Below are 26,775 nucleotides of genomic sequence, written 5' to 3'. Positions count from 1 at the left end.
GTGGAGAGAACTAAGCTAAAAATGTATATATTAGATAGACAGGGCTGAGCCAGAATAACCTGCCAAAGCCATGCTCTAACGTTGGGGACATTTCTGGCCTTACCCTGAGAGCAGAGGGGGAAGGGTTACAAGCAAAAAAAAAGCATTGAGACTACTCTGTTAGGTAAGTGCATTTCACATTGACATCAAGACAAATCCCCAGATTTACAGCCTCCCTCAGATGGCTAAAAAACTCCTATTTAAGTGCAGAAATATTTGGAGCCTGTGGCAGGCAAATTATTATGTTACAGAGCTATAATCAAATACACTACCCATGAACTGACTAAGTAGAATTCCCGCAGCCATGTTCGAGGTATGGTTATGTGCTTCATACACAGCACAGCAATGGTGTATATTCACTGCTTTTCCATAAGAGGATGTACTTTGTATATACACACACACACACACACACGTTTATATGTACACACACACACACACACACACACACACACACACACACACACACACACACACACACACACACACACACACACACACACAGTATATAAAACAAAGCAGTTTTCCAGTGCTATTGTATTTGCCCAGCTTTTCATTAATGCTCCTTAATGTATTTTATCTTCTTTCTCCTTTTGTGCTAATATTAGTATTTAGTTGCTGCTCAATATTGTCACTCACCACCCTATTGATACATTGTCTTAAAGTAATGTGAATAATTGCACCTCTCACAAGTTGACACTCGAAACCTAGAAACCAGTGTATCACTTCACATTACACCAGGCTGTATTTACATTAAAGATAAACAAAAAAAAGATTTATCTTCTATTACACCAGTCATGGGAGTTGACGGGGGGGTGCACAAGGTTACCTATTAAACTGGAGGTGGTGGGGTTAAACTACTTGGGATCTGTTTCCACTAAGGAAGTGAGGGGCTAATCTTAATGAAGATCTCTTACCACTGGAGAAATCTATTGCCAATGGGGATGAGAAGTAATTTTATAATGATGGACCATGCACATCCGGGTTGCGACACTAGGTAAAGTATATATTTTTTTATATAAAATATTAAACAATTAAGTTGTTTTTAACTTAATAAAAAAATACATTTTCAGGGCCATTTGTTAGAATATATAATGAAAATTTAATTGAAATGCTGAGTAATAGGAATTGCATTGTAGAGTTTCTCCATAATAGCAAACTAGTTACTTTTCCATAGAATTATAGAACCCGGGAGAAATATTTACAACCTGGGACTGTCCCATTACACACTGAATAGCTGGCAAAAATAAATAAATCTATGTAGTGTGTATGTGTGTTTGTGAGTTTGTGTGTGTTGGTGAGTGTGTGTCTTACTACTAATCATGCACTGCAAACATTCCTTCTGTTGTTACATACATGTAATTTCCTCTGTGTACAGTAACCTGGCCCATTGAACACGAAATGCCATATTAAGCAGCTTGTTTCCCTTGAGGAATACGATCCTTTATCTCCTATGGATGAGGTCAACCTAGTGAGGGACAGGTATTGTATCATGATGACTAATGGCTTGGTGAGCCTAGGATACCCTTGTCTTGTGTTTCCACCAAACTACCACAAGATGGCATCGTGGTCTGTCACGCTGCCTCCGTCACCCTCAATAATGTACTTTCTTCACATTGATCGCTGGGGAAAGAGGGAGGGGAGACATTTCCTGCTGAAGGGGAAAGAGGAGAAGAACGAGGGGTGTCAGAGAGGAGAGGGAGCAAAGCGGCAGCGGGCAGGAGGAGAAGGCTAACCCAATAGTGAAGGTGAAAAGGCAGGAGAGAGATAGAGAAGGGAAGATATAGGAAAAAGGCTTGGGAGAGATTTCTAGGCGAGGAAGACTAGAAAGAAAGGAGGGAGGAAAGAGAGGGAGAAGAGGATACGTTTCTCCCTGAGAGGTGGAGGATAGGGAGGATAAGGGTGGAGGAGAAAAAGAGAAGGTGATACAGGAGGGAGAGCGGATTTGCCATAGTAAAGGAGCCAGTTTGCCCCATGGAGGAATAATAGAGATTTGCAGGAAAAGAGCAAGAGAAAGGAGGGAGATACAATCGGGTTATTTGCAGGGAGATCTCCAGCCAGCAGGAGGATGCATTTTGCCTTTGGAATTATCCATGGTGCAGGGCTGCTGCTTCTCATCACCCAGGCTGCTCTGGTGAGTAAGATCATATAAATCCCCATATATCAAGTCATGTACACGCTCTAGGCTTCACCCTCTCATTAACCTTCTCATTGCTGTAGGGGATCTGGGGGCCCTCCCAGCTGTTCTATCACATAGTGAATGGTTTAATGGCATTAGATTTCAAGTTCATTAGGAAATATATTTTTTATTTGTACCCTTTACATATTTATTCTATGGTTTATCCTATAAGATCTTCCATGAAACGAGAATATATATATATATATCTATATATATATATATATATATCTATATATACATATATATATATTCACAGCATATTATCTCATCTCACTTTTCAGTCACTATAGCCATGCCTTGCACGTGATTTATTATTTAACATATTTTAACAATAAAATATTTTGAGAGGTATGGTTGGGTTCATATTTCCCATATTTTTCCATCTAACCGGCACTCTTAGTAAATGTGTATCAATATATGTGGTTAGTCTACATATTGTGTGATGTGTCCTTTACACAGAATCATTACATTATGCAGCACATTTATAAAGAGAGCAATTTTGATTGAATTGGTATAATCTGCAAGTACTGCATAGTAGTTGGGTCTGCGGCTGCAAAATTGCAATTATAATGGATTGAATGATATTAATTTAAAAGGCATATTGGGAATATACATTATTAATCAAAGGAGAGTCCCTGATATATCTATGTACACCAGACACTGTGTTCATACTGCCAGCAGACTAAAATGTATTTGTACATTCAAATCTTAAATGTATGAAGCGACACTGATTTTGTGTGTATACTTACAGTACATGTGCTTAATAATAGCACATATTTGGTGAAATGGACCATTCTGTTTCATATACATGGCACTTTTTACCAAGTAATACCCAAACTAAATATTTATCTGCTATACTTTTTCATCAACTGGACAGAAAAATGCGTTTCAGTAGGTTAATGCATGTATGTAACATGATGCCAGGAAATTGTATTTGTATAACATCCTTTATTGACAGAATCCATTTTTGCCTCACCAGATGCAAACATGTGACAATGATCTTAAACATATGGATATGCAGTGTTGCAAATGTGTTAGATAGATAGAACTGGAGACTAGTGATGTCATCAGCTATAAATGTATTATCATTTCAGAATTCCTATGAAAGAATGTTGCAGCTCATATGTTATAAAGAATAACATACAATCATTATAGATTATAAGATCCCTTTGTAGCTCTGTACCTTGTATGAAAACATTTAGTTGCAAGCGATATGCCTTTATATGGTCACATAATTCTATTACAAACAATATAGTTAGAATTTACAGAAGTACATGGTATATAAAACTTTGAGACTTGCACTAGAGTCCATCAGGATAAATAATAAATGATGTAATATGTACTGTATTAGTCCATAATACATGGCTATGCAAAATAATGGCCTATGACATCAGAACTCTTCACTGCCTAGTAACCAAGGTGCATTTCATATCAAAGTGTGTTTTGTTTTCACCCACAAATGTGCATTTTTACATTAGTATTTTCTGCTCAATACTTATTTATTAAAATAGGTTGTGCAAATAGTACCTTTTTCCTATGGAAAACATACGTAAAAATACTATACATACAAATTAATTTTTCCACAATTTCCTCATTCCTATCAAACTACCTCTTCTTACTTTTAGCCGTTGTAATCAGTGTATTCCCTTGATTTATTATTTGCCATATATATTTATTATTTATTTATTACCAGCTATTTATAGCGCATTATAGCCGTAACTAGGAGTGTACAACCAGTGCCGCACACAGAGCCCAAGGGCTCTGTGGGTGGCACCATCTTGCCCCACGGCCCTTGCTTCTGGCTAGCAGGGTGCTGGTTACGAGTGCTGCTGCCCCTGCCCCTTTTGCGTGACATTATGATGTTGCATGGTCAGATGGCGGGGCTGGCACAGGGCCATTCACATCAATCTCTGCCCTAGTGGAGTTTACAATCTATGGGGGAGATTAATCAAAGCTGGGATTTAGATAAAGTGGAGAGAGATAAAGTACCAGCCAATCAGCTCCTGTCATTTTTTCAAACACAGTCTGTAAAATGACAATTAGAAGCTGATTAGTTGGTACTTTAGCAAAATGTTTGCATAATAACATATAATATATCTTGTACGATTTAAATCATGATATTTTAATGCTGGCCACATCCTGCAATATCCGGCAATGGGTGGAGTGTGTTGTCCCAAAATACACTTCATTTGTTATTGTTCAGATCAATATTGGGCATGTTGGTAAATACAATAAGAAGATGACACATATGGTTTTGATTGGCTTATCCTCTGACAGCACCCTGTGGCATTGGAAAGCGGTACGGGTGCTTGGCCGAAGCGCTGAGCAGCCTGATCTTTTCCAATTTGATCAATTAGGTGTGTAGTCAAGTTAGGCTTTGATCTGCTATGGGCATCATATATCATAGTCCAGTGGCGTAACTTCATCCCAGGTGCCCGGAGGCAAGATAAATGTTGGTGCCCCCCCCCTAAACAAATGTAACACCCCCCAGCACCTATGCCAGCCCCAGCTGCCGCCGCCCCCCTTATGCAGTTCCTTTTATATAATGCCCCCAGTAGTGGTCCGCCTATGTAGTGCTCCCCAGTAATGGTCCCCCTATGCAGTACATCCAGTAGTGAGCCCCCAGTAGTTGCCCCCAGTAGTGAGGCCCCTTGTAGTTGCCCCCAGTAGTGAGCCCCCGGTAGTTGCCCCCAGTAGTGAGGCCCCATGTAGTTGCCCCCAGTAGTGAGGCCCCTGTAGTTGCCCCCAGTAGTGAGGCCCCCAGTAGTGAGGCCCCTGTAGTTGCCCCAGTAGAGAGCACCCTGTAGTTGCCCCCAGTAGTGAGCCCCTGTAGTTGTCCCCAGTAGTGAGTCCCCTGTAGTTACCCCCAGTAGTGAGGCCTCTGTAGTTACCCCCAGTAGTGAGGCCTCTGTAGTTACCCCCAATAGTGAGGCCTCTGTAGTTACCCCCAGTAGTGAGGCCTCTGAAGTTGCCCCCAGTAGTGAGGCCCCTGTAGCTGCCCCCAATAGTGAACCCCTGTAGTTGCTCCCAGTAGTAGGCCCCTGTAGTTGCCCCCAGTAGTGAGCCCCTGTAGTTGCCCCCAGTAGTGAGCCCCAGTAGTTGCCCCCAGTAGTGAGCCCCTGTAGTTGCCCCCAGTAGTGATGGCCCCCACCGCGCGCGCGCACACAAAAAAACAAACACTTACCTTTATCCCCGCTCCAGTGCTGCTGCCGTCCATCCCTGGTATCTGCTCCTCGGCACTATGGGAGTGATGTCATTACGTCAGTCCCATAGTGCACTGCGGGACCCGGAAGACGGAGCTCACTCCTGAGCTCCGTCCCCGGCGTCCGCTCCTCGGCACTATGGGAGTGACGTTATGACTCCCATAGTACACTGCGGGACCCGGAAGACGGAGGGAGCTCCGTCCTCCGGCTACCGCCAGGAGGATAGGAGCCGGGCGCCCACTGGTAACACACTCAGCGGGCGCCCGGCAAATGGAGGGTGCAGGGGGTGCGACCGCACCCCTTGCACCCTCCGTAGTTACGCCAATGGAGGTGGAGCGCCGATCAGCGGCGCTCCTTCTCCATGCAGCTCCCGGGGACAATGGAGCCAAGTGCCCCCTTCAGGGCTGACGCCCGGCGGAAAATGACTCCATTGTCTCCGGGAGTTCCGATACTGTCATAGTCCTGTATAATATGGGAGTGTTAACATGGTCATAATGTCAACATTGAACATGTCGAAATGTTAATCGTGTTGACATTCACCATGTTGACATTCAGCATATCGACACTGATTAAATGTCAACATGATCAGAACCCTGAACCTAATACTAACCCTAATGCTGACATTTCATATGTCAACATTCTGTCCATATCGCCATTTTCGAGGTATCGACATTTATGATGTTGACATTTTAACCTAGTCCATGCAAAAACTGTCATCATTCTGGTGTCGACATTATGAATGTTAATATTTTTAACATTGACTTAGTGACTGCATACCGTATAATATATCATCACAGAACTCCATGGTGACTTCAGCTATCCTTACAATCTATTGTATATTCTTGTGCTATATAACTAATTATGTTAATATATAGGCAGCGTATTTCTATAAAGCACAGCCCCTGACTGTCCACGGTCGCCGTTCCAGTGCCTACCTCCTGCTGCTCCAGTGCTTATGCAAGGCCCAGCAACAGGTAAGTTGGAGAGAGGAGAGAGAGGAAGGGAAGGGGTGGGTGGGATAGGTAGGGGGGTGCGCCAAAATGAAACTATAGATTGCACCCCCCATAAAATATTCTGACGCCCCTGTTTTAATATAGATGAATTAAATAGCAGTAAAAGTATGCATGAATCAAGTTTCAAGGCGGAACCAATTTCTTCTTAATACACATAGCTCAAGATCTGGAAGCATCTCTGGACTGACCGCAGGCTCTCACTACCCCATGCATCATGTGGGTATGAGGGGGAGTTTTTCTTTTACAAATTAACATATGGCATAATTTAGTTAATCAAGATAATAGATACCACCGGTGAACATCTGCATTTCTTGAAGACCAATACAAAAATGTTTTAGACTGAGGGCCTCATTTATCAATGAGTTTTATCATACACAACAAGTGATAAAACGTGTTGCATATGATAATGGCGCTCCAGCCAATCAGCTCCTAACTGTCATCTGTTTGAAAAATGACAGTTGGGAGTTTATTGGCTGGAGCATCATTTATCCTACGCAATGAGTTTTAACACTCGTTGTATATGATAAAACTCGTTGATAAATGAGGCCCTATGTTTGATAATTTTTTCCATCAATTTGAAATTTCACACCTAATTTGGGTCATCTTGGCTTCTTGACATTTGTTAATCAGTTACTCATTTCGCTGTCAGTGAGTATTGGATTTCACCACCTGTACAATTATTTCAGACATTTTTCCCTGCCTGTTGGTAATACCCAGCATAGATCACTCTATTAGACAACATCTTTTTTCCGCTCTCAGCTGTGTTATTTGATACTCATAATTTTTTCTTTTCCACTAGTGGAAAAGGGTTGATAGATCTATGTTAGCATAGACAGACATTAGTAATCTAACAGGAACATAATAGTACAAGGCTGTTCTCTCCCCACTTCCCAAAATATGTTTTTTTTGATATCACTCATTGTGCTCAGTAATAACAACCGCCTACTTATTTTTACATGCTAACTATTCACAAAATGTTTTATCATATTGTTTGTCATAAAAATACTATGATATTTCATTGATTATTTACTACCTTGTACCCACTACATGGCTACAAAATAGTATTTTCTTTGCTAATAAAGATATGTATATTACTCTTACTAATGTGATTTGTGTTTGTAACCTGCACAAAAAAATAACATGCATTCTGAACGTCAGAATTTAAATGTATCATTACCTGAATACTAATTAAAAGGCATATTATAGTATCAGACTTCACATACAATTACATGCATATTACTAGCAGTAAATGCTTACATGTTTTAATAGCATGACGCATGTTTACTAACATTAAATAGATTTTACTAGTGCTAAAAATGCCAGGAGTATCCATATAATAAATGCCAGTGGGTGTGACCCCTTATGTTGGGTACACACTTAAGGGGTCTATGTACTAAGCAGTGTTAGGAGACAGAGTGAAAAGTGATAAGGTGCCAGCCAATCAGCTCCCAACTGTCATTTTTTAAACACAGCCTGTGAGATGACAGTTTGGAGCTGATTGGCTGGCACCTTATCACTTTCTTATCACTTTTCACTCTGTCTCCTAAGACTGCTTAGTAAATAGACCCCTAAAAGATGAAATGACTGACCAGCCATCGCGCCGTCCGAGCAGCCAATTTGATAAGCTTACACACTTACCAATCGGCCACTCGATATGTCTGGCAGACATCATAATTGGGTGGGCATTTACATTTGCCCACCCAGTTGTGATGTCAGTGTCGGTGGTCCCTGCAACCAGTGTACAGAAAGTCATTGAGTCACCCATACCCACATGCAGATGTACCGATATACCTGCAGGATATATCGGCATCGGCTGAGCTGCAGGGCCGACTAGATACGTAGTCACAGACATATCGGGTGTACACATTCACAGATTCACTACCGATATATTGTTCGTCGTTCGAACTATATATATCAGCAAGTACTGTATGTACCCAGCTTTAGTTGAGAATAATGTATTTTGTGCTTCTTCAGCTACTGTATACAAATTGTATAATTCATATCCCATAAGACCTTCTTAATATAAACATGTTTTAGTGTCTAATAGTATGTTGAGTTAAAAAAAAAACTTACAAGTGACCTTTACTAACTTTTCTTTTAATATGGGGGGTATACAATCCTTGAAAGCCTATTCCTTTCTTAGATTTGACAATAAACAAATTACCCTGAATCAACTTTCTGAAGAATGCTTTACTGAGGTGAAGAATGCGTATTCACAGTCTGAACAGATCTTCATATAGGTTGCATTACTTTGCATAGTAAGAAAACAACCTAATTATCTGATTCAGTTAAAGATGCCATATTGGTTTAATGAGGAATATCACAGCTAACTTTCTACTGTTGTGCTTGCTTTCATTTGGAAGAAAGAGAAGCAGAAATCATAGTGATGCAAAATGGATGCCACCCTTCACAATCTCTTATTTCCTGCACAAAGTAAAATATTTGTAAGCATTTATTCTCAAATGAAAAATATAAAGTCTGTTAATTGCTGTTATGTGTGCAACCTTTATTACCAATGTCTTTTAGATACATTGTTTTTATGTAAAAGCTGCTTTATTGTGTCATTTTTATAACAAGATAGAAACGTTAGACATAAAATCACAGCTACAAACAGAACATATTTGGAAACTGTAAGCATATGATTTTTATGCTATTAAACAATATAGCAAAGACTATTTGTTGTGCAAAAGTCAATGCAGACAACCTCAAACAATAGTGTGGATCAATAACATGATGGGTCAATAATATGCCAGTAGTAGACTTTTATCATATCATATTTATGTGTTCTGCAACAATGCATAATGGAAAACATCATAAAAATGGGTAATTAGGATGACTCAACATTAAGCCTATTGACAGTATAGAGAGGAACTGCAGGCCTAGCTAACAAAAGGTAACATAAGCAGCACTTATATTAATGGACGTGTGAAACTATGTGAAATGAACTCTTTGTATCTCATGCTACCTTTAGATAGGAAAAGTATATATATGTATATATATATATATTTTTTTCTATTGAGTAATTATATATATACATATTTGTAAACTTGCCGATGATTGTATGAGTGGCAGAGGAATTTTTATCACATGACTTTCAGTTGCACTGTTGCTTTTACTGTAATTAGCTAGTATATTACAAGAATGTCACCCTGTAGCCAGAATCTATGCAGCAGTGCCGCCTGGAGTGTCCTTAGGACACTTCAGATGGTCACATCACTGCCCTTACAGCTCCCCAGAGCATCCTCAGGATGCTCCGGGCATTGCTGTAATCATCGGCGATTGTGGCCCCGCCCCATGTGATGTCACCACGGAGGGGCGTGGCCTGCACCGGGCCCGCAAATAATTTTATATATATCAAAATGGCCCTCAGCAGAAAAAAGGTTCCTCACCCCTGTTCTAAAGAGTGAAGTTCTGCTTATTGTTCTAGTGCACATTCTTCAATAAGCAGTGGAGATGATGATACACTTGTTTTTTTTTTTTTTTTTAGTAATTATAACTGTATTAGTATAGCTGTAATGTAAAAGTCCAGTAGAGTAGTATTTACATGTGTTATATGACATATATCAGCTTTGTCTGTTACACAAACATAATTTTAGAATTATTTATTACTGTCCTTGTTTGTATGCTGCAAATATGTTTTCTAATACAACCTTGTAAGACTTGTGTCTGTTTAGCTGGTATTCACCTCTACTTCACTTGTTTTAGTCTGTAGGCATTGCCTTATTTTGTAGTGTAAGAAAGTTGGAACATCAGCTGTTTCTATTGTTTTGGAAAGGGAGAACTTGCTTAAGTAAGGAGAAAACCACGAAGGCACCAAAAATAGTCCCCAAATTTCCCCCTCGTTTCATATGACTGTCACTTATTTACTAAAAAACATTTCTCAGACGTAAATATAGTTTGGGTAATAAAAATGAAGTAAAATAATAATTAAAAAAAAAATAACAATTTTGCTAAAAGCTCTTACAAACATAGCCAGAGATAAAGAGCACGGGAGGAAATGCCAAAGTTCATGTCATTAAAATGAGGTGTATAACCAAGGGCGTATCTATAATGGGTGGAGGGTGTGCAGTGTACACGGGCCCCTGGGTCCAGGGGGGCCTACACTGCACACACTGCACCTATTTATTAAATACTTACGTCTCCGGAGCCCCGCAATGGCGGTAGCATCGTTGTACAAATCGCCTGGAAAATTTTTCCGGTGTTTTGCGCAGGTGCAGTAGAGAAAATGGCTGCAACCAGTACTGCCTCCATAGATCAACCATCTGCAGATAAGTGGAGGAATCCTTGGAGGTTCAGGATTAACATAGCTAAACATCTTAATTCTCTCTGTGGGACATATTTATTAAACTAATTTTGTGGGATACCCACAAAATGTAAGCATCCCCAGAATGGGAGTTCTGCAGCAGGTATCAGCAAAAGCTGCCTAACCTTATTTAAGTAACGTGTCCTTTGTGACCTGAAGGAACTTAACACTCCAACTGGAGAGCTGTGTGCCATTTACTTACTATCAGAGCTTGTTCTTGAAGTTCATCTGCATGGCATCATAATTATGTCTTAGGGGGGTATTCATTAAAGCTTGGAGAGAGATAAAATTGTGAGAAATAAAGTACCAACCAATCTGCCCCTAATTGTCACTTTACAGGCTGTGTTTGAAAAATGACAGGAGCTGATTGGTTGGTACTTTACCTCTCACCGTTTTATCTCTCTCCAAGCTTTAATAAATACCACCCCCTTAACTTTTATCAATCTCTTTGCCTGAAAGCTGTCTTGGGATCACCAGGATGTACAATGGGGCTATCAGAGACATCTGCTGCAGTTCCCAAATGCCTTCGCCCGACTATTCTGGAGTTCCTTAGTGGCCATCGCACATAATTGAATACGTATTACTGTGGTTTCTGATGAGCATTTGAGCATAAGGAAACTTCCTATTGACAAATAAACAATGGATGTTTGTTTATCTGTAAATTGTCAGGGCAGGCTCAAGGCACGTTCAACCATTGTGTCTGAACAGGGGCGCCACCCCATAGAAGGGGCACCCCTCCCAACTATCCTGATTACAGCGGGACAGTCCCGTTTTTCGGCCACTGCTCCGTTATTCCACCCGATGGCCGAAGTGTCCCGCGAGCGGTCGGGAGGTTGGGCACCCCACCGCCGCAGCTGTCCGGTGGTGCTGGACCCCGGAGAAGCTGAATGGATGCTGCGTGCAGAATCCATTTATTGCAGGAAGAGGGCTGGGGCAGCCCAGCTACTGAAGGAGTGCTGGGCTCGCCCCAGCCTGACGTTAAACGGGAGGCGTGCCATACGGGCACGCCCCCAAATACCATCATCCAGGTAATTAGGCCATCTATGGTAATTAGGCCACACCTCCTTTTTGCTGTGCACAGGGTTACCGGGCGCCTCAGTCCCGTTCTGCACAGGGCGCGACTCCTACTGGAGCCAGCCCTGTAAGTAGTAGTACTGAACCCTATGCATATACATAAAGTACATGATCTACATAACTGATGAGTTGACAAATTGAAATATAAATCAGTTGTATTGCAATCCTGGACAACATTAGCAAATTGCTGAAGTGTTCTGTTACAGTGTACCTAAGATAATAAGCATGGATCTTACCAGAATTCAGTGTGTCCTTCATCATAAATTGGCATATAATGATTGACCTTTGGCAACTCCTGAGAATTCATGGTAAAATTATTTTTGAAACTTTTTATAGGTTTGATAAACTTCCAGTAGATCCACCAAAACATTCGTTGAAGGTAAAGTGGCCTTGGGGATTTTCTCAGGCCTTATACAGGCAAATTTATCAGAGTCTTTAATTAGAATAATGGTGTATAATGAATTGACATCTGTTGTGACTAACCAAAAGAACTCATGCAGGTTCTTCAATTCAGATGGATGTATAAAAAAAATCTGTAGTATCCTTAATAAAAATCCTCAATGCATGCACTGGTGACTGCAAAAAAAAAAAACAGGACTGCAGGCTGTAATCCTGGTGATTACAAAAAAAACAGGACTGCAGGCTGTAATCCTGGTGATTACAAAAAAAACAGAACTGCAGGCTGAAAAAAGCAAACGTTTGTCTGAATTGATGATTGAGATAATCCTGAGCACTCAAAAATAGAAAAGCACACAGGACACACTAAAGAACCACTAAACCTAAAGCTACCTGCACTCTATACAATTATTGGACCAATTTACCATTAATTGAATGATTGGCCTCATTTATTGTATAGCGTGCATGAATGTTTTATTGTTTCATCAATAAAACGGTTAGAAAACACCCACAAACACATTCCTTCCATTATCCAATCTATCCGTCAAGACAGAAAATCTTCGCCTCAATTTCCCGATATCGTGCAGTCTGTGTGCATTCTCGGTAATCTGCCCATATTTCCTATGCTTTTTCCTGATTGCGTCATCAACCTTGTGGGTTCACTGTAAAATCCGCCAGGTATTTCATTTAAACTGTATAGTGTGTAGCACAGATATCGGGACTGTGATTTTGTCAAAAAATTATTGGTTTGATTGAGTAAATCGCATAGTGTAACCTATCTTAAAATACAGATTGCTTTATAGATATGTAATGTTAGCTGCACACATGCTGATATTTTTTCCTATTCAGTTAACACATTCCTGGTGAAATAGAATGAGATGAAGCTGTTAAGTGCTTGGGCCAAATGGGCAGATCACTTACGATCAACTATTTTTCAACTAATTTTTCCTATATATTTAGATTTTAATCATACTTACTGACTTTATGAAACTCCTCTCTGTCAGGACTCTAGGAAAGTTGGCCTCCTGAGATGAATCAGACTCTGCGGGCTGAGACCGTGGTAGCAAGAACTGAGGAGGTTTTAGATAGCTTTTCCTCATAGGAGAATTAAGACTTGAGTCTTAGTAGCTTTTGAAAGAACACAAGGTTTTATTGAACAAACAGCGGAGAATTGGGAATGATGGGTAGAATCAGAACTAAAGTCCAGAACGATAGGAACATGAACCTGTGACAAGAATGCAGCAGCGTAGTAGGAGTGGGACGACTGGTATTAGTGCATGAACTCCGCAAGCAGGACACTAGTCAGATGATGCTGATGCTCAATAGATGGATGCAGGAATCATGAGTCCAAGTCACCGGGGTTCACCTAGTAAGACGAGACTGGAATCCTGGGTCAAAGGTGTAAATCCAGCTAGACTGTGACGTCTTAGGCTTGCGATGAATGTGAGTCTTGTGTACACAATGTTACGTCGAACTCCAGATATAGTGCACTAAGATGTGTCACGGTGATAAGGACAAAGTACAAAGATATGCATCAATGGTTGCTGCGGGTTTTGTATCCAAAGTGGCGTCTTTAGGTGCTGCGGGCTTTGTATCCAAAGTGGCGTCTTACAACAAGGAGCAGGACACGAGGATAACAGGAAGTCCAAGATCAAATGATATCAGGAGCCAAATACTAGGACTTGAGAAGACATTGTACAGGCACTGAATGATCATCTAGGAAGTGTTTTTATATGCAGTGCCTGTTGCTGACTGGTGATTGAGTCCCAGCTGATTTGAGAACCAGGAAACACAGGCAGACTCTCTCTACAGCAAGATGGCCACGCCCATGAACTGGAGACTCTGTGGGTAAGTTTGGAGGAAGATATCATACAGCTCTAGGGACGCTAGTCAGTGTGGAGAGAAGGCCTGTGACCTGCTGCTGGACTGTTGTCACGAAGATGAACGATGGCTGACCAGACCCACGAACTGGAGACCGCATTTAAGTAATGCTGCTGGCTGGGTTCTGCGTTGGGGGCCTGGTAACGGAGTTCCTGACACTCTCCAGGCTTCTCCCGGAGAGGACATGCAAGTGGCAGCTAATGGGGGCAGAAACAGACTAATTGTGTAATTAGGCTCCATCCCTCGTGGCAAATTGCTGTGAATTGTGGGTGTGGAGCCAAGATGAAGAGATTATCATAGAATCACGATTGATGCAATTCCCAGAATTATTCTGCCTATGCTACTAGGAAGTGGGTGGGTTGTGGGAGGAGTATCCACTCTTCCTGGAGACCGGGGGACTCTCCGAAAATGTGGTAGTCTCCTGGTGGTTGCAGTAGAGTAGATAAATATGTAAAGTAATAGATGTATTTCTAACCTGCTGTTCTCCTAAACTGTACTGTTAAAAAATGACAGTATAGTTTCTCCATGATATGCATGTCATAGGTTTTCGAGAACACTGTGTAAAGTATTCCACCACCACTGGTATGTCATCAGGGCTGTTGAGAGCGCCACCGGTAAAGGGGGGACGTGGCCTAATCGCGGGAGGCGTGACCACGATCCCTCGAAGAAAAAAAAAACATATTTGCAGCGCTGCATAGCGGTGCTGCGTGCTGGGGAGGGGGCGCTGTGAGCCCCTCAGCCTGGCGCAAAGCCAGGGGGGGCGCGATCAGTGTGATCACTCCCACCCTCAGGCATAGGAGATTGCTTGCGGCTGCTAAGCAGCAGCCACAGCAATCTCCCACTACATCCCAGTGCACGCTGTGTGATGGGCTGCTGCGACTCTGCGAGATAGTGAGGAGGGAGGGGGGGGCAGCGCCCCTCTGGAAGCCCAGGCCCGTGTAAATTATACCCACACCCCCCTCTCGGCATCCCTGGATGTCATATATGTACCGTCCCATACAGCAGTTGCTAATGCTGTACCATTTGCACCTACCTCTCTATGTACATGTCCCGAAAATGTTCAAAGCAGTTCATACATATGTATCATCACATAAATTAGGATTTCTAAGTTTGTAAGTTATTTCATGAGCTGTAAGCTTCATGCAGTGCTGTGGTCTCTGCACTCTTAAACAGAAGGGTTGTTGTGTATTTTTATAGCTTGCCAAAGGATAGCTACCCAATCAGCATCCCCCTTGCTTGTCTGCCCACTCTTAGTTCACCATGTCATTTCTGAACTTCAGAATGCAGTAAACCATAGACAAACATACTTTTGAATGAGAGGGACAGAAAAGATTATGTCTCACTGTTAAAAATTAACTGGCAAGATGTCAGCCTTAAGTATACTAGGTATACTCACAGGTTCAAACTTCAGGTCATATACTCAGAATATCTACTGTATGTAAGCTACAATACCAATCAAAAATTTTACAAACTAGACAATCAGTAGTAGTATTTGTAATCAGAGCATCAGTTTTCCACCATGGCAAAATCATGTTACGCCATACAGTGCGTGAGTGAGCTGTCAGGTCATTTGTGACTCTGCATTCACCGAGCATCTTTTTCACCCGAAATTGTGTCTTAGTGGCAATGTGATGTAACATGCGATTCAGACTCAGTCGCACACAGTTATACAAGTGTTGCACAACCAAGCAGAGACTCATGAGACCTGGCGTGCCGAGAGGGCATGTTTGGCATGACTGCAGTAATAGTGTATAAGGACACATCTTTATGCGGACCCCACTTTGCTTTGTACAGTCCTTAGCGCTCACAAGAAAAAGAGAATATCTAGTCGATAAGAAAATTAAAGCTATATACAAAAACAGCATCCAATTTCTATAAAACAACTTACAATTAGTAATTTATAATCTCTCAAAAAAAATGTAATTAATTAATTAGAGGTCATTAATTACCTTTCAAAAATTAGCTTATTTAGCTATTCTAAATATAAAATATATTGTAATGGATTTAAACAGCTGTGATTAAGATATTGTGATCAGTAATACAACTGATAATGAGGATATTGCCTAATTGTGGGAATTTAAAAAGAATCATATTGTTCCCAAAAGTCTTTACCTAATTTAGAGTCTGGTCTGATCAAGGTTAAGATGGCCATACATCAGCAATTAATTGGGGCAATTCCCCATTCTGCTGATGGCTGGGTCGTGGGATTGTCAAAATCCAACATGTTGGACAATGCTGATTTGCCGATTCCAAACCAAAATCAGCGAGTGAGGAATTTTTAACATGCTGTATTTTGCTGATCCCTGGAGAAATTGCCGATCATCAGAGTCATTCAATCATCGGATCGCTGATCAGTATCAGGGAATTGCCACTTAGATGTATAGCCCATATTAGAGTCAAATAAATTTTTTCTGAAGGATTAATTTCCATTTGTAAATATCATAAATACAAGTGGTGTTCAGAATACACAACTGGTGGTGACAGTGTAACTAAGAAACTTACTCATTAAATACATTGAAAAACAGTATCAATTCATTGATAAAGAGGGAGGATCATTATCGAGGAAAAGGCAGACTACTGTGAGGCTCAATGTCTGCAGATTCTTCAATCCTCACTGTCCTGGTTAATGATCCAACCACCCACTTCCAAAAAACTGTGCATAGGTGATTAAATAGACATGTAAAATGAAGTTACTATCAACATTTATGGATGATTGAAAGATCCCTCTGGAAAATCTAAAATATCCAGGATACATTATTTACAGCTAGAAATTGAATATATTTCTGCAAATTGAACTATGTGACCAAGTGGCAGTTTGATTGCACCTTTCATGACTAATTCAGCACCCTTAGCACTGCAATACCATAAAGGGGCAAGGTTACAGCATTGTAATCTGGTGCATCCTCCTTGCTTCAGGAATTGCTGAAATAGGATGAAATTGACCTTAAACATATGCTCCATCTGCAAATAATCACAATGTACTAATTGTAATAATACTTTAGTTCTACATCAGATATAACCACAATTTATCAATATATTACAGAAAATATGGTTTTCTGTTGCTGTCTTCTTCATATTTAGTTTTTCCATCTCATTTTGTCATGCAATCTATTATCGTTATAATCAGGATCTCTAATTTCCAATTCCCAAAAGACAGTTCCCTCTAAAATGTATTAGTTTAATTATTTCCCATAATTAGTTTCGTAGTACTGATGCCACAAGTATAAATTTATGCGAAGTTCTGCCAATTCATAGATGGGAATTTCGAGGTCCAGTATATTGGGCTAAGCATTTGTGCAACAGCAGTTTTCTCTTCTATGTTCAGTACATTGACAGAGAATTGTACAGAGAGGGGTTTTAAAAAATGGAAACTATTTTTTTTTGTTAAATATTTGAACTAGTATTTGATGTCCTTAAACACTGCATAAACTACTGACGGGATGTAGTTAATATCCCGACGATTGGGATACCGGCTGCCAGAAACCCAGCGCCGGAATCCCGATCACCGAGAGAACATTGGTGCCGGAATCCTGACATGACTGGGGATGCCAATGTCGAAATCCCGGCAGCCGGAATCTTGATCTTAAGGAGACCGGGCAAGGTAAGTATCAGCCGCAGGGGGGGGGGGGGCGGACGAGGGGGGGGCTTGGGGCTTAGGTTTAGGCACCCCAGGGATTCCCTGCTGACGACTGGGAATGGGTTTCTGTATCTTTACAGCTAGATGAATATTCAGTAAATTATTACTAGAAACTACTTAAAGAAATTTGATTCCAACAATTATATATATATTTCCATTGTCAATGCTGTACCTATAAGTGGGTGCAGGGGTCCCACAACGCAGACCCTGCACACATTATCTTAATCACTTACCTATTCGTAGTCCTGCAGTGCCAGCGCTGCACAGATCACCGGGAAAAGGGAGCAGTGGTTATATTCGCGCCAATTTACGCATCCGCAGTAGAAAAATCACAGGGAGAATAGGGCTGCTTTGCCATTTTCACAGAGACCTGCACATGCGTGGTAGTCTCTGGCACAGTGCAAGACTGTACTCACTTGCGCCCCTGGCTAGAGAGGATGGGACCTGGACGGAGACTGCACATGGGCCCCCTCCTCTCTTAGGGGTCTATTTATCAAGCAGTGAAAAGTGTGGAGAATGAACCAGTGGAGAAGTTGCCCATAGCAACCAATCAGCTTTCAAGTAGCATTTATCAAGTAGTCTATAAAGGAGCTGATTGGTTGCTATGGGCAACTTCTCCACCAGTTTACTTCTACACACTTTTCACTGCTTAATAAATAGATCCCTTAATATGTTCTTGTCCATTGTAGGAATATCCATCTCTGGTTGAAACATGTACCTTAGGGCCAATTTAGGATAATTTGAGTTTACTATAGCCAATAACTAGGATATGACTCACATGCTTCAGTCAATCAATAAAATTGTTTATAAAGTTGGACACAATTTAACAAAATAATTTAAAAAATGTAAATGCATTAAGTCACGTAACAATACATTCATATAAAAACAAATTACAATGTACAATAGTATAGGTAGACTTGCATTGGATAGGATAAATAAAAAATACATTAGAGTTCAGCTAAAAGAGAAACTACATAATGATGTAGCAAGTCAATAAACATTTTAAACAAATGCAAGACACATAGTTACATTTCCTGTAAAGAGGAGGCATTATAGTCCAATGCAGAAATGAGTTAAAGTGCATTCTACAAGCACAGTGATGCACATACAGTATTTTAAAAGGAACCAGGTGAATTATGCAGGAGACATGTTTAACAAGAGCTGAACAGCAGTTGCCAAGAGGGGGATATGAAACTAGTATAATACTAGAACAAATGGGATGGACTAAGGGCCACATTCAGCCTGGTTTGCAAGTCTGCGTTTGCACACACCAGTTAGATGTATGCTTTCTGCGCATGCATACGCACCGCAGAGCCACTGAGAAATGACTGACAGGAAGTGCCGTTTGGGGATGGAGAGGGGGGTGGTTGAAGGAATGCAGGCGTGCCTGAGGGTTTGAACGCCATTACAGGGGCGTGCATAATTAAGCTCCTGCGACAGCATACGCAGCCAGAGGTCTAGATGGCGACAGGAAGTTTTGCAGTTTGTGAGTCAGGTCAAGCTCAACCACAACTGTGCATATGGTTCCGATGTTACTGATGTTTTCGCTGACTTGCGGATGTATGTAATGGGAAGTGGGTGGCTTTATAAGCTGGTGGGCGTCTTTGTATAGTGCTGTGATCGCATTCATTTGCATCATTTTGCAACGCGTGGGTGCATGCAATTGCAGACTTGCGATCCAAGCTGAATGAGGCCCTAAGTATACAAGGAATAGGTAAGCAAACGATGGTGAGTTTTACTGGCATAAACTATGGCGTTTAAATGTGCGCGATGGTGATCAGTCCACATGGCAAATAACTTAGCAACGCTGCTTTTGACGCTCCTGCAACGGTCGGGATTGGGAGGTCGCATCTTATGTACTGTTTAATATTTATCAGTTCGACCTCCTGATCCCATAGAAGCCCGTACACACGTTGCTATGTCTGCACAGTGTGGACACGGCTGACGGGGTCACACTGGGGACAGACTGCATGGCTGATCGGGACAGTTTTACCCCACCAGCCTGTAATCGAAAAGGTGTGTACCAGGCAGAGAAGATGCATGGAAACACCATGCATGCGCAGTAGTGCACAGGATCTTGATCTGAGGTTGCGGCAGTGACGTGACTCTGACATTGCCCGGTATGTAACACAGGGAGACAGCGCGGAAGCTCCCTTTCCAACAGTTCTAATGAGCGATAGATTAGTTGCTGTCTCTGAGACAAGTGTGGCAGGGAAGTGCTATATGCTAAGATAATTGAAAAGAGTTGCAGGTATCAGGAATATAGTTAGGGCCTCATCCAGAGGCACACGCAATTCCGCATGCAGGCTCATTCTAGCAAACGACATGTGGCGCAGCCTGAACACACAACCTAGAGCCTTTATGAGCAATTCAGAGTCATACGCATCTCAGTCATTTCTCATTTACATGTGAAAGGGTATTACTGGATGGTAAACGGGTTTGAAGGGGGCATTCGCACATAAGATAAGCATCCCGTGGGCATGTTGTGTGCTATTCAGAGCTGTGCATATGCAGAGATACGTTCCTTTTCAGTCAGATCTCCTTCCCCAAGGATGGAAATGCAGATGATAGTGATGATGGCTGCTCTCACAAGGGCAGGGCATCGGCGGTGCAGTCGCATACACAATATAGGCATATGTTTGCATGAATTTCCGATCACTGGAAGCAATGGAACTGCGACTGCTGTACATGTGACTCGGAATCAGGACCTTGGTTTCCACTTGCAGAAGGATGATCTGTAAGAAACTCATGTCTTTCTGTAGAACATCTTAGCCCTGGATAGCCTAATACAATTTATTTGTGACTTCAGTGGTGTTGGATACAATGTTCTAACTACTAAAGGAATAAAATTATTTGAATGTACAATAACTTTTTATTTGTTACATATACACCCATTGTCATGAAATCTCAGCTCACATTACCTGCAGAGAGACTGTAATCATACGACGTGTCCCTCTTACCTGTTTGTCTATCTGTTATTGCCCAGTCTTGTTATATTACTGTGTTGTTCCCAATTGTAAAGGGCAAAGGAATATGCTGCAGCTACTGTACATTACTTATTGTTAATAATAAGAGCGTTATGCCTACAAGAGCACAGTGTGGTTATTCCTGCATAAAGGAGGAGAAATAATGATGTGACTGCCTGACATGCAATGATTTCTGCTGGATTCTTGTACCTGTAGTGTTTGCCTTGGATCTTTACATATATTGAGTCACCTGCTTTCATATGAATTTATCTCACATTTTTCTGCAAACATTATGTGAGTTTCTTACCAAACTGTTTGGTTTCTGTGATTAGGTAATGCCCAGTTATCTCAGTTTATGATAATATGTTTTATAAAGATAAATTGTGTTCATTTTCATTTAGCATTCATTTCTGATGTGTTCTATGGCCTCAAAATTGATCCTACATATTTTAAAAACACATTTCCCACTTTTTCGTACTCCTTGCTGTAAGCACTGGCCATACAGTATATTGTAAATATTCCCACACCTAACCTTAAGCCGCGTATCCACTTGCCGATTAAACAGCGATTGAACGATAACGACATCATTATCGTTCAATCGCTCATTAATCATGCACAAACGACTGTAGGATTACAATGTTGTAATCGTACTGTCGTTCCACTATCTGCTAGTGGATACACACCTTTACACATATGTAGTGCATATGGCAGTAGTACTCACCACACAGCCAAGGTCTTACCATTCCAGCCTTAAATTAAATGTCTAATATAACACAGAGATGGTCCCTGTGGAAGGATAGCAATGTGTGAAAACCACATCTGATGACACTTTCGAGTGTGTATCTGAGTGTTATATCTGTCTTTTTGATGATGCCTGCACCGCTATAGCATATGCTGCAGAGTGAGTGGAGGATAGAGACCCCCAAAGGATATTTATTTGTTCATAGTTTTGATGCTATGTGATGGCATAATTTCCCTTCCACATCACATAAGAGATGCCCCATCCACTGGGAGGGAAGTCATTACTGCATCTCAAGCTAAATTAGCAAAGTAATAAAAAATGCTTCTCACCACCGTGACATGTCCTTGTTTATTAAGTTTAATCGAGGCAAAACCTAGTTCAGTATAATAATAGTCATCCAATGAGGGCACCTTTCTATATATATGGTGGTCCTGTCCAAAGATAGTACCTTTTTTGTAAGGAAGTCATTGGTATTATTACACGTTAACTTAATATCTCTATTCCCTACGACCCTAAATATTTTCTCTTTCCTTTTGACTTCCCTACATTGACTAGGCATCAAAATAAATGAATGCGCCACATTTAGTGGCAGACTGGAAACAATCTGCTCCTCCATCTATGCAGTCTATTTACTTCCAAATATGGTATATGTACCCAATGGAATACATGACAACATTTGGAACCCTTGGTTAGCCTCTTAGAACACCCCTTCCCCTTTTGCCTTATAATAGCCACCTAAATCTACTATTTTTGTTTCTATTCTTTTATGTTTTTATCCTTAGGACCCACCCCAGAGGTTTTCTTTTTTTTTCTTTCTCTTGTTCTTCTTTTCTTTTGTCCTGTTTTTCTCTCCTATATGACCCCACCCTTGGTCATACATATTGGAGTTTTCTTTATTATTATAAGAGTTATATACCAAAAGTTATTTGCTAAATTGTCTGTTTTTTGCACTGACCTAATGTTTATTTTGTTTATGATTCTTATTATTGAGTTTTTCAATCGTCTTGGTCTCCATTGCTTACTGTGATCTACTCAATAAAATTTACTTAAAAAAATAATATTAATAATAGTAATCTTCCTCTCCATTCTGCCTGTGAGAGGGTCAGTTAAAAAGTGTTATTAAGGCATCCTGAGCAGAGATCGGTCCGTCCTGAAGGATGACATGAGACAGGTTGACAACAGTGCATGTGATTAGGATGCAGGCCGGACTGATAAGCATGCAATATGGGTTGATTAGTATACTAATCGTACTAGCTACGGAGCCTCTACTGGGTGAAGTGGGATTGAGGGGAGGGGTACTACAGGCTACTCTGGGTCTGTATTTAACAATGAAAATCTGCCACACAGGTGACCAGTCTTCTTTAAAGATTGTCTTGAGAATTCTATACCTAGAACAGTGGGCCTGATTCACAGATGGACACTAATGTGATTTTCACGCAGTTCGAGCGATTGTTTGCCTTCACGCATGCGTATAAGCCGCACTGCACGTGCACAGCGAGCGCACATAGGAATCCGTCGCAGAGTGAGTGACAGGTTGTCAGCGTTTGGAGGTGGAGATGGGACGGGGGGTGGTCTGAGAAAAGCAGGTGTGTCTGTCCGTGTAAACGCCTATACATGGGCACGCATAAATTAGCCACTGCGAGTGAGTACGCAGTTCTGCGTGTCTGAAGAGCTCCCAAAGCTGCGGCAAATGGCCGCTGATATTACGGCGATGTTATTGATATTTACGGAGGTATGTTTTGTTGCACGCATGGAAGAAGGCATCAGTGGGAGTCCTTATGCTCAGGTGATCTTTGCAGACATTATCATATTTTCGCTGCTGCGATGTGTATGAACTTGCAGCTGCGATCTCTGAATCAGGCCAATTGTGATAGAGATTATGATATGCACACCTATCATCGCTATTCACCTATTATTCAGCTATAAATACCATCACCACCACTCTATCTTTTAGCATAGGAGTTGTAATACATAAATTTGTACACCTTTTGTTTAACTATAAATCCTTTTGGTATCCGGATGGTAGGTCTACATTAAGAAGTTAATCAGTCAATAGATCGACACCAGTAGGTTGATAGGTTGACAGTTAATTGGTTGACAGTGACTAAAGGTGGATACTTAACAATATCCATGAGCAATATCGTTAAGTATTTGGGCTTGTTTGTCCGGGCTCTCTCGGGCAAACGACTTTAGCATACACACTGAACGATCTAGTTAACGATATCGTTCAGTGACGCCACCCTGCACTTCCCTGAACATGCAGTGTCTGATGATATTGTCAGGTTGCTCTACATGTTCGGGCGATGGCAGATATCGTTAATGATCCCCGGGAGTGCGCATCGTCAACGATATCGTGCATACACACTGGACGATATGAACGCTATGAACGATAACAATATTGTCATCGTCCATATCGTTCACTTTATCGTCTAGTGTGTTTGAGCCTTTAGGTCAGCAGGGTTAAAAGGTTAACAGGATTAAACTGTTGACATTCAAATGGTCGACACAACAATGTCGACACATTATTTTTTATGATTTTAGGGGTTAGGTTTAGGCTAAAATAACAAAAAAATGTGTGTTAATCTTTTAACCCTGTTGACCTAAGGCACTGTCGACCTTTTAACCTATTAACTGTTGACCTTCTGGTGTCTACCTATTATTATTACCATTAATTTATATAGCGCATACAAATTCTGCAGCACTTTACAGAGAATATTTGGCTATTCACATCAGTCTCTGGCCCAGAGGAGCTTACAATCTATTACCCCTACCATAAGTACACACACTAGGAAACAAATTAACAATTTTGGATTGTGGGAGAAAACCGGAGCACCTGTAGGAAACCCATGCAAGCACAGGGAGAATATACAAACTCCACACAGGGTTGCGGTGGGAATCAAACCCCCAAGACGACAGAGCTGTGAGGTAGTAATGCTAATCATTACACCATCTGTGTTGCCCTATTGACTGTTTAACATCTTAATGTAGACATATCAGTCCACACCCAATCCTTATGTCTTGACGAAGTACGCATGGAAGGAGCTGTTGTACGTACAACTCCATCTGTTGCTCGGCTATCTGTCCAAATGTGTTTAGTTAACTAGCAGGGAGTGACACACTCACACACCTACCCACTAATTGTAATGCACTAATCTGTCCTACCATCAATACCGTCATCTCAGCAAAGCTAAACATTGTATGAAAGACTGAAAAAAAAAATTGTGACAGGTAAATGCCTGTGAATCCCCAGCTTCCTTTTGTAGTATCAGAATAAATGTCAGGGGAAACTACTAGTGCAGCATTAGCATTCCATAAATCACTTCTCAATGTTAAATGAAAGGCAGTGATCACAAAATGAGAACAAAATCATATGCAGTCAGGTAAGGACCTGCCTCCTGATAACTGTCTAATGTTCCACATCAGTGACTTTCATTGACAGCTGCTTTGTATATTCAGATTGTTTGGTGTCTTTATTTTTAAGTATTGTGTTATCAGAGATGCTTTTAACACACTGATGTTTAAAATATAGGGCCTGATTCAGACCCACTCGCGAGCGGCTGTCCGCTCGCAAGTGGGTCGATGTTATGGACTGAGCATGCGCACGACGGAGGGAGCTCCGTCGTGCGCATGCGCCAGACGCGACGAGTGAAGGAAAGTCCTTCGCTCGTTGTGTCCGATCAAAGGGGGCATGTTGTCAATGTTGATTGACAGCACGCCCCCTTTGGTGGGCGTGCCGGGGGCGTGCCTCCCTGACGGGGGCGTTCCCACGGGAACGCCTCCCGTCAGAAGCCGGCCCACTGACATCACTAGTGGGAGTGATTTTGGCTCTGATAGAGCCAAAATCACTCCGGAGCTTGCGGTTGAAAACCTCAACCGCAGGCTCCGGCTCGCAATTTCGATGGTCGCGATGGTCACGACCATCGCGGCCATCACAATGCACGCTCGTATAGCCTGTGGGTGGTGACCCACAGCTATACGAGCGTCCAGGAGGACGCTCCATTTTCATGGAGCCCGGCCCTCATTCAGAGCGTGCGCTCTGCTCAGAGCGTACGGCTCTGAATGAGGGACATAATTCGCTAAAGCAGTGATGGATTATAGATAATTACAAAATATGTTTTTAATGTAACATGCAGAAATGAAGCAATGCATATATTTTTATTTAGTTATATAAGAAAGGCCTTAAACCTTTAGACCACTTATCTGCATCAGTTTAATTTGCAAGGGTCAGTGGCGGGCTGGGCTGGGGGGCAGGGTGCCATCTGCCCCCCGGGCCGGTACAATTGTACTACTGTGGGGCCGGTACACCCAGCATGCAGGGAGAATAGTCAGCTTTCCTCCCAGCTACCAGTTACTGTAAACAGCAACCTGTCAGTTTGACTTCTAAAGCCCCGCCCCCAGGGATGAGCCGCGACCCCCCCTCCCCCTCCCAGCCACAGCAACATGGCAGCGCAGTGGAAGGCTTCACCTCCGTGCGCTGTACACTACAGTGATCCGGTGCCTCCTCTGCGCGGCTGCACCACGCGACATCAGGACGCGTGAGGTCACAAAGGTGCCACTGCAGCCCCGCTATTACCGTGTTCTGAAGGAATCAGCACACTGAGTGCAATTACAGGCAGCTGAGCAGCTCCATGAAGGAGCTGGCAGGGTGACTGAGCCTCCTAAGGTAAGCGATCAGCAGTGCTGACTGCTGCTGAAATATTCAATGTTTAGGTATAATGCCCTGCAGACTGAGGCTGAAATATATATAATATATATGTATATATATATATATATATATATATATATATATGTAGACACACATATATATATATATATATATATATATATATGCAGTAAACATATACTGCATACACATGTGTGTGTATACATATATATATATAAGTATTTTCTTACATATAAAAATATAGATGTGCGTGTATGTGTATATATATATATATATATATATAAATATATAATATATATTATACAATCCCCTCGGACCGGCACTCACCCTAAGTGTCACAACTGCTCCGGTGACCTCCGTACCTATAACATCCAATTGACCATCCAAATAAACAGTGGCACTCGGAGACTTGCGTCAAAAATTCAACAGTGTAATTAAACTGACACCAACGTTTCAGGACCAAACATGTCCCTTCGACGAAGGGACACGTTTGCCTTGACAAAGGGACACATTTGGTCCCGAAACTTTGGTGTCAGTTTAATTACACCTTGTTGAATTTTTGACGCAAGTCTCCGAATGCCACTGTTTATTTGGATGGTCAATTATATATATATATATATAAAGTCCAGTATTAGTCCACACTCACGTCTGAAAATCCAATTGCTGGGGTAGCCACCCAAAA

General features: G+C 41.6%; 1 protein-coding gene across 2 annotated transcripts in view; it reads left to right on the top strand.

The window, feature by feature from the left end:
* Nucleotides 1-1,683: 1,683 nt before the first annotated feature.
* SDC3 (syndecan 3) overlaps nucleotides 1,684-26,775 on the top strand; it is a 99,070-nt gene continuing 73,978 nt past the window's right edge. For both annotated transcript variants that reach the window (XM_088451178.1, XM_088451177.1), the window contains exon 1: nucleotides 1,684-2,170. In XM_088451178.1, the coding sequence (XP_088307304.1) occupies nucleotides 2,105-2,170 (66 nt within the window). In that variant the 5' untranslated portion in view covers nucleotides 1,684-2,104. The remainder of the gene's footprint in view (nucleotides 2,171-26,775) is intronic.

This window comes from Taudactylus pleione, unplaced genomic scaffold (assembly GCF_031769625.1).
Source record: "Taudactylus pleione unplaced genomic scaffold, aTauple2 ptg000539l, whole genome shotgun sequence".
Lineage (NCBI taxonomy): Eukaryota > Metazoa > Chordata > Amphibia > Anura > Myobatrachidae > Taudactylus > Taudactylus pleione.
Note: the sequence above shows the minus strand (reverse complement) of the source record. Positions and strands in the feature narration are given on the sequence as shown.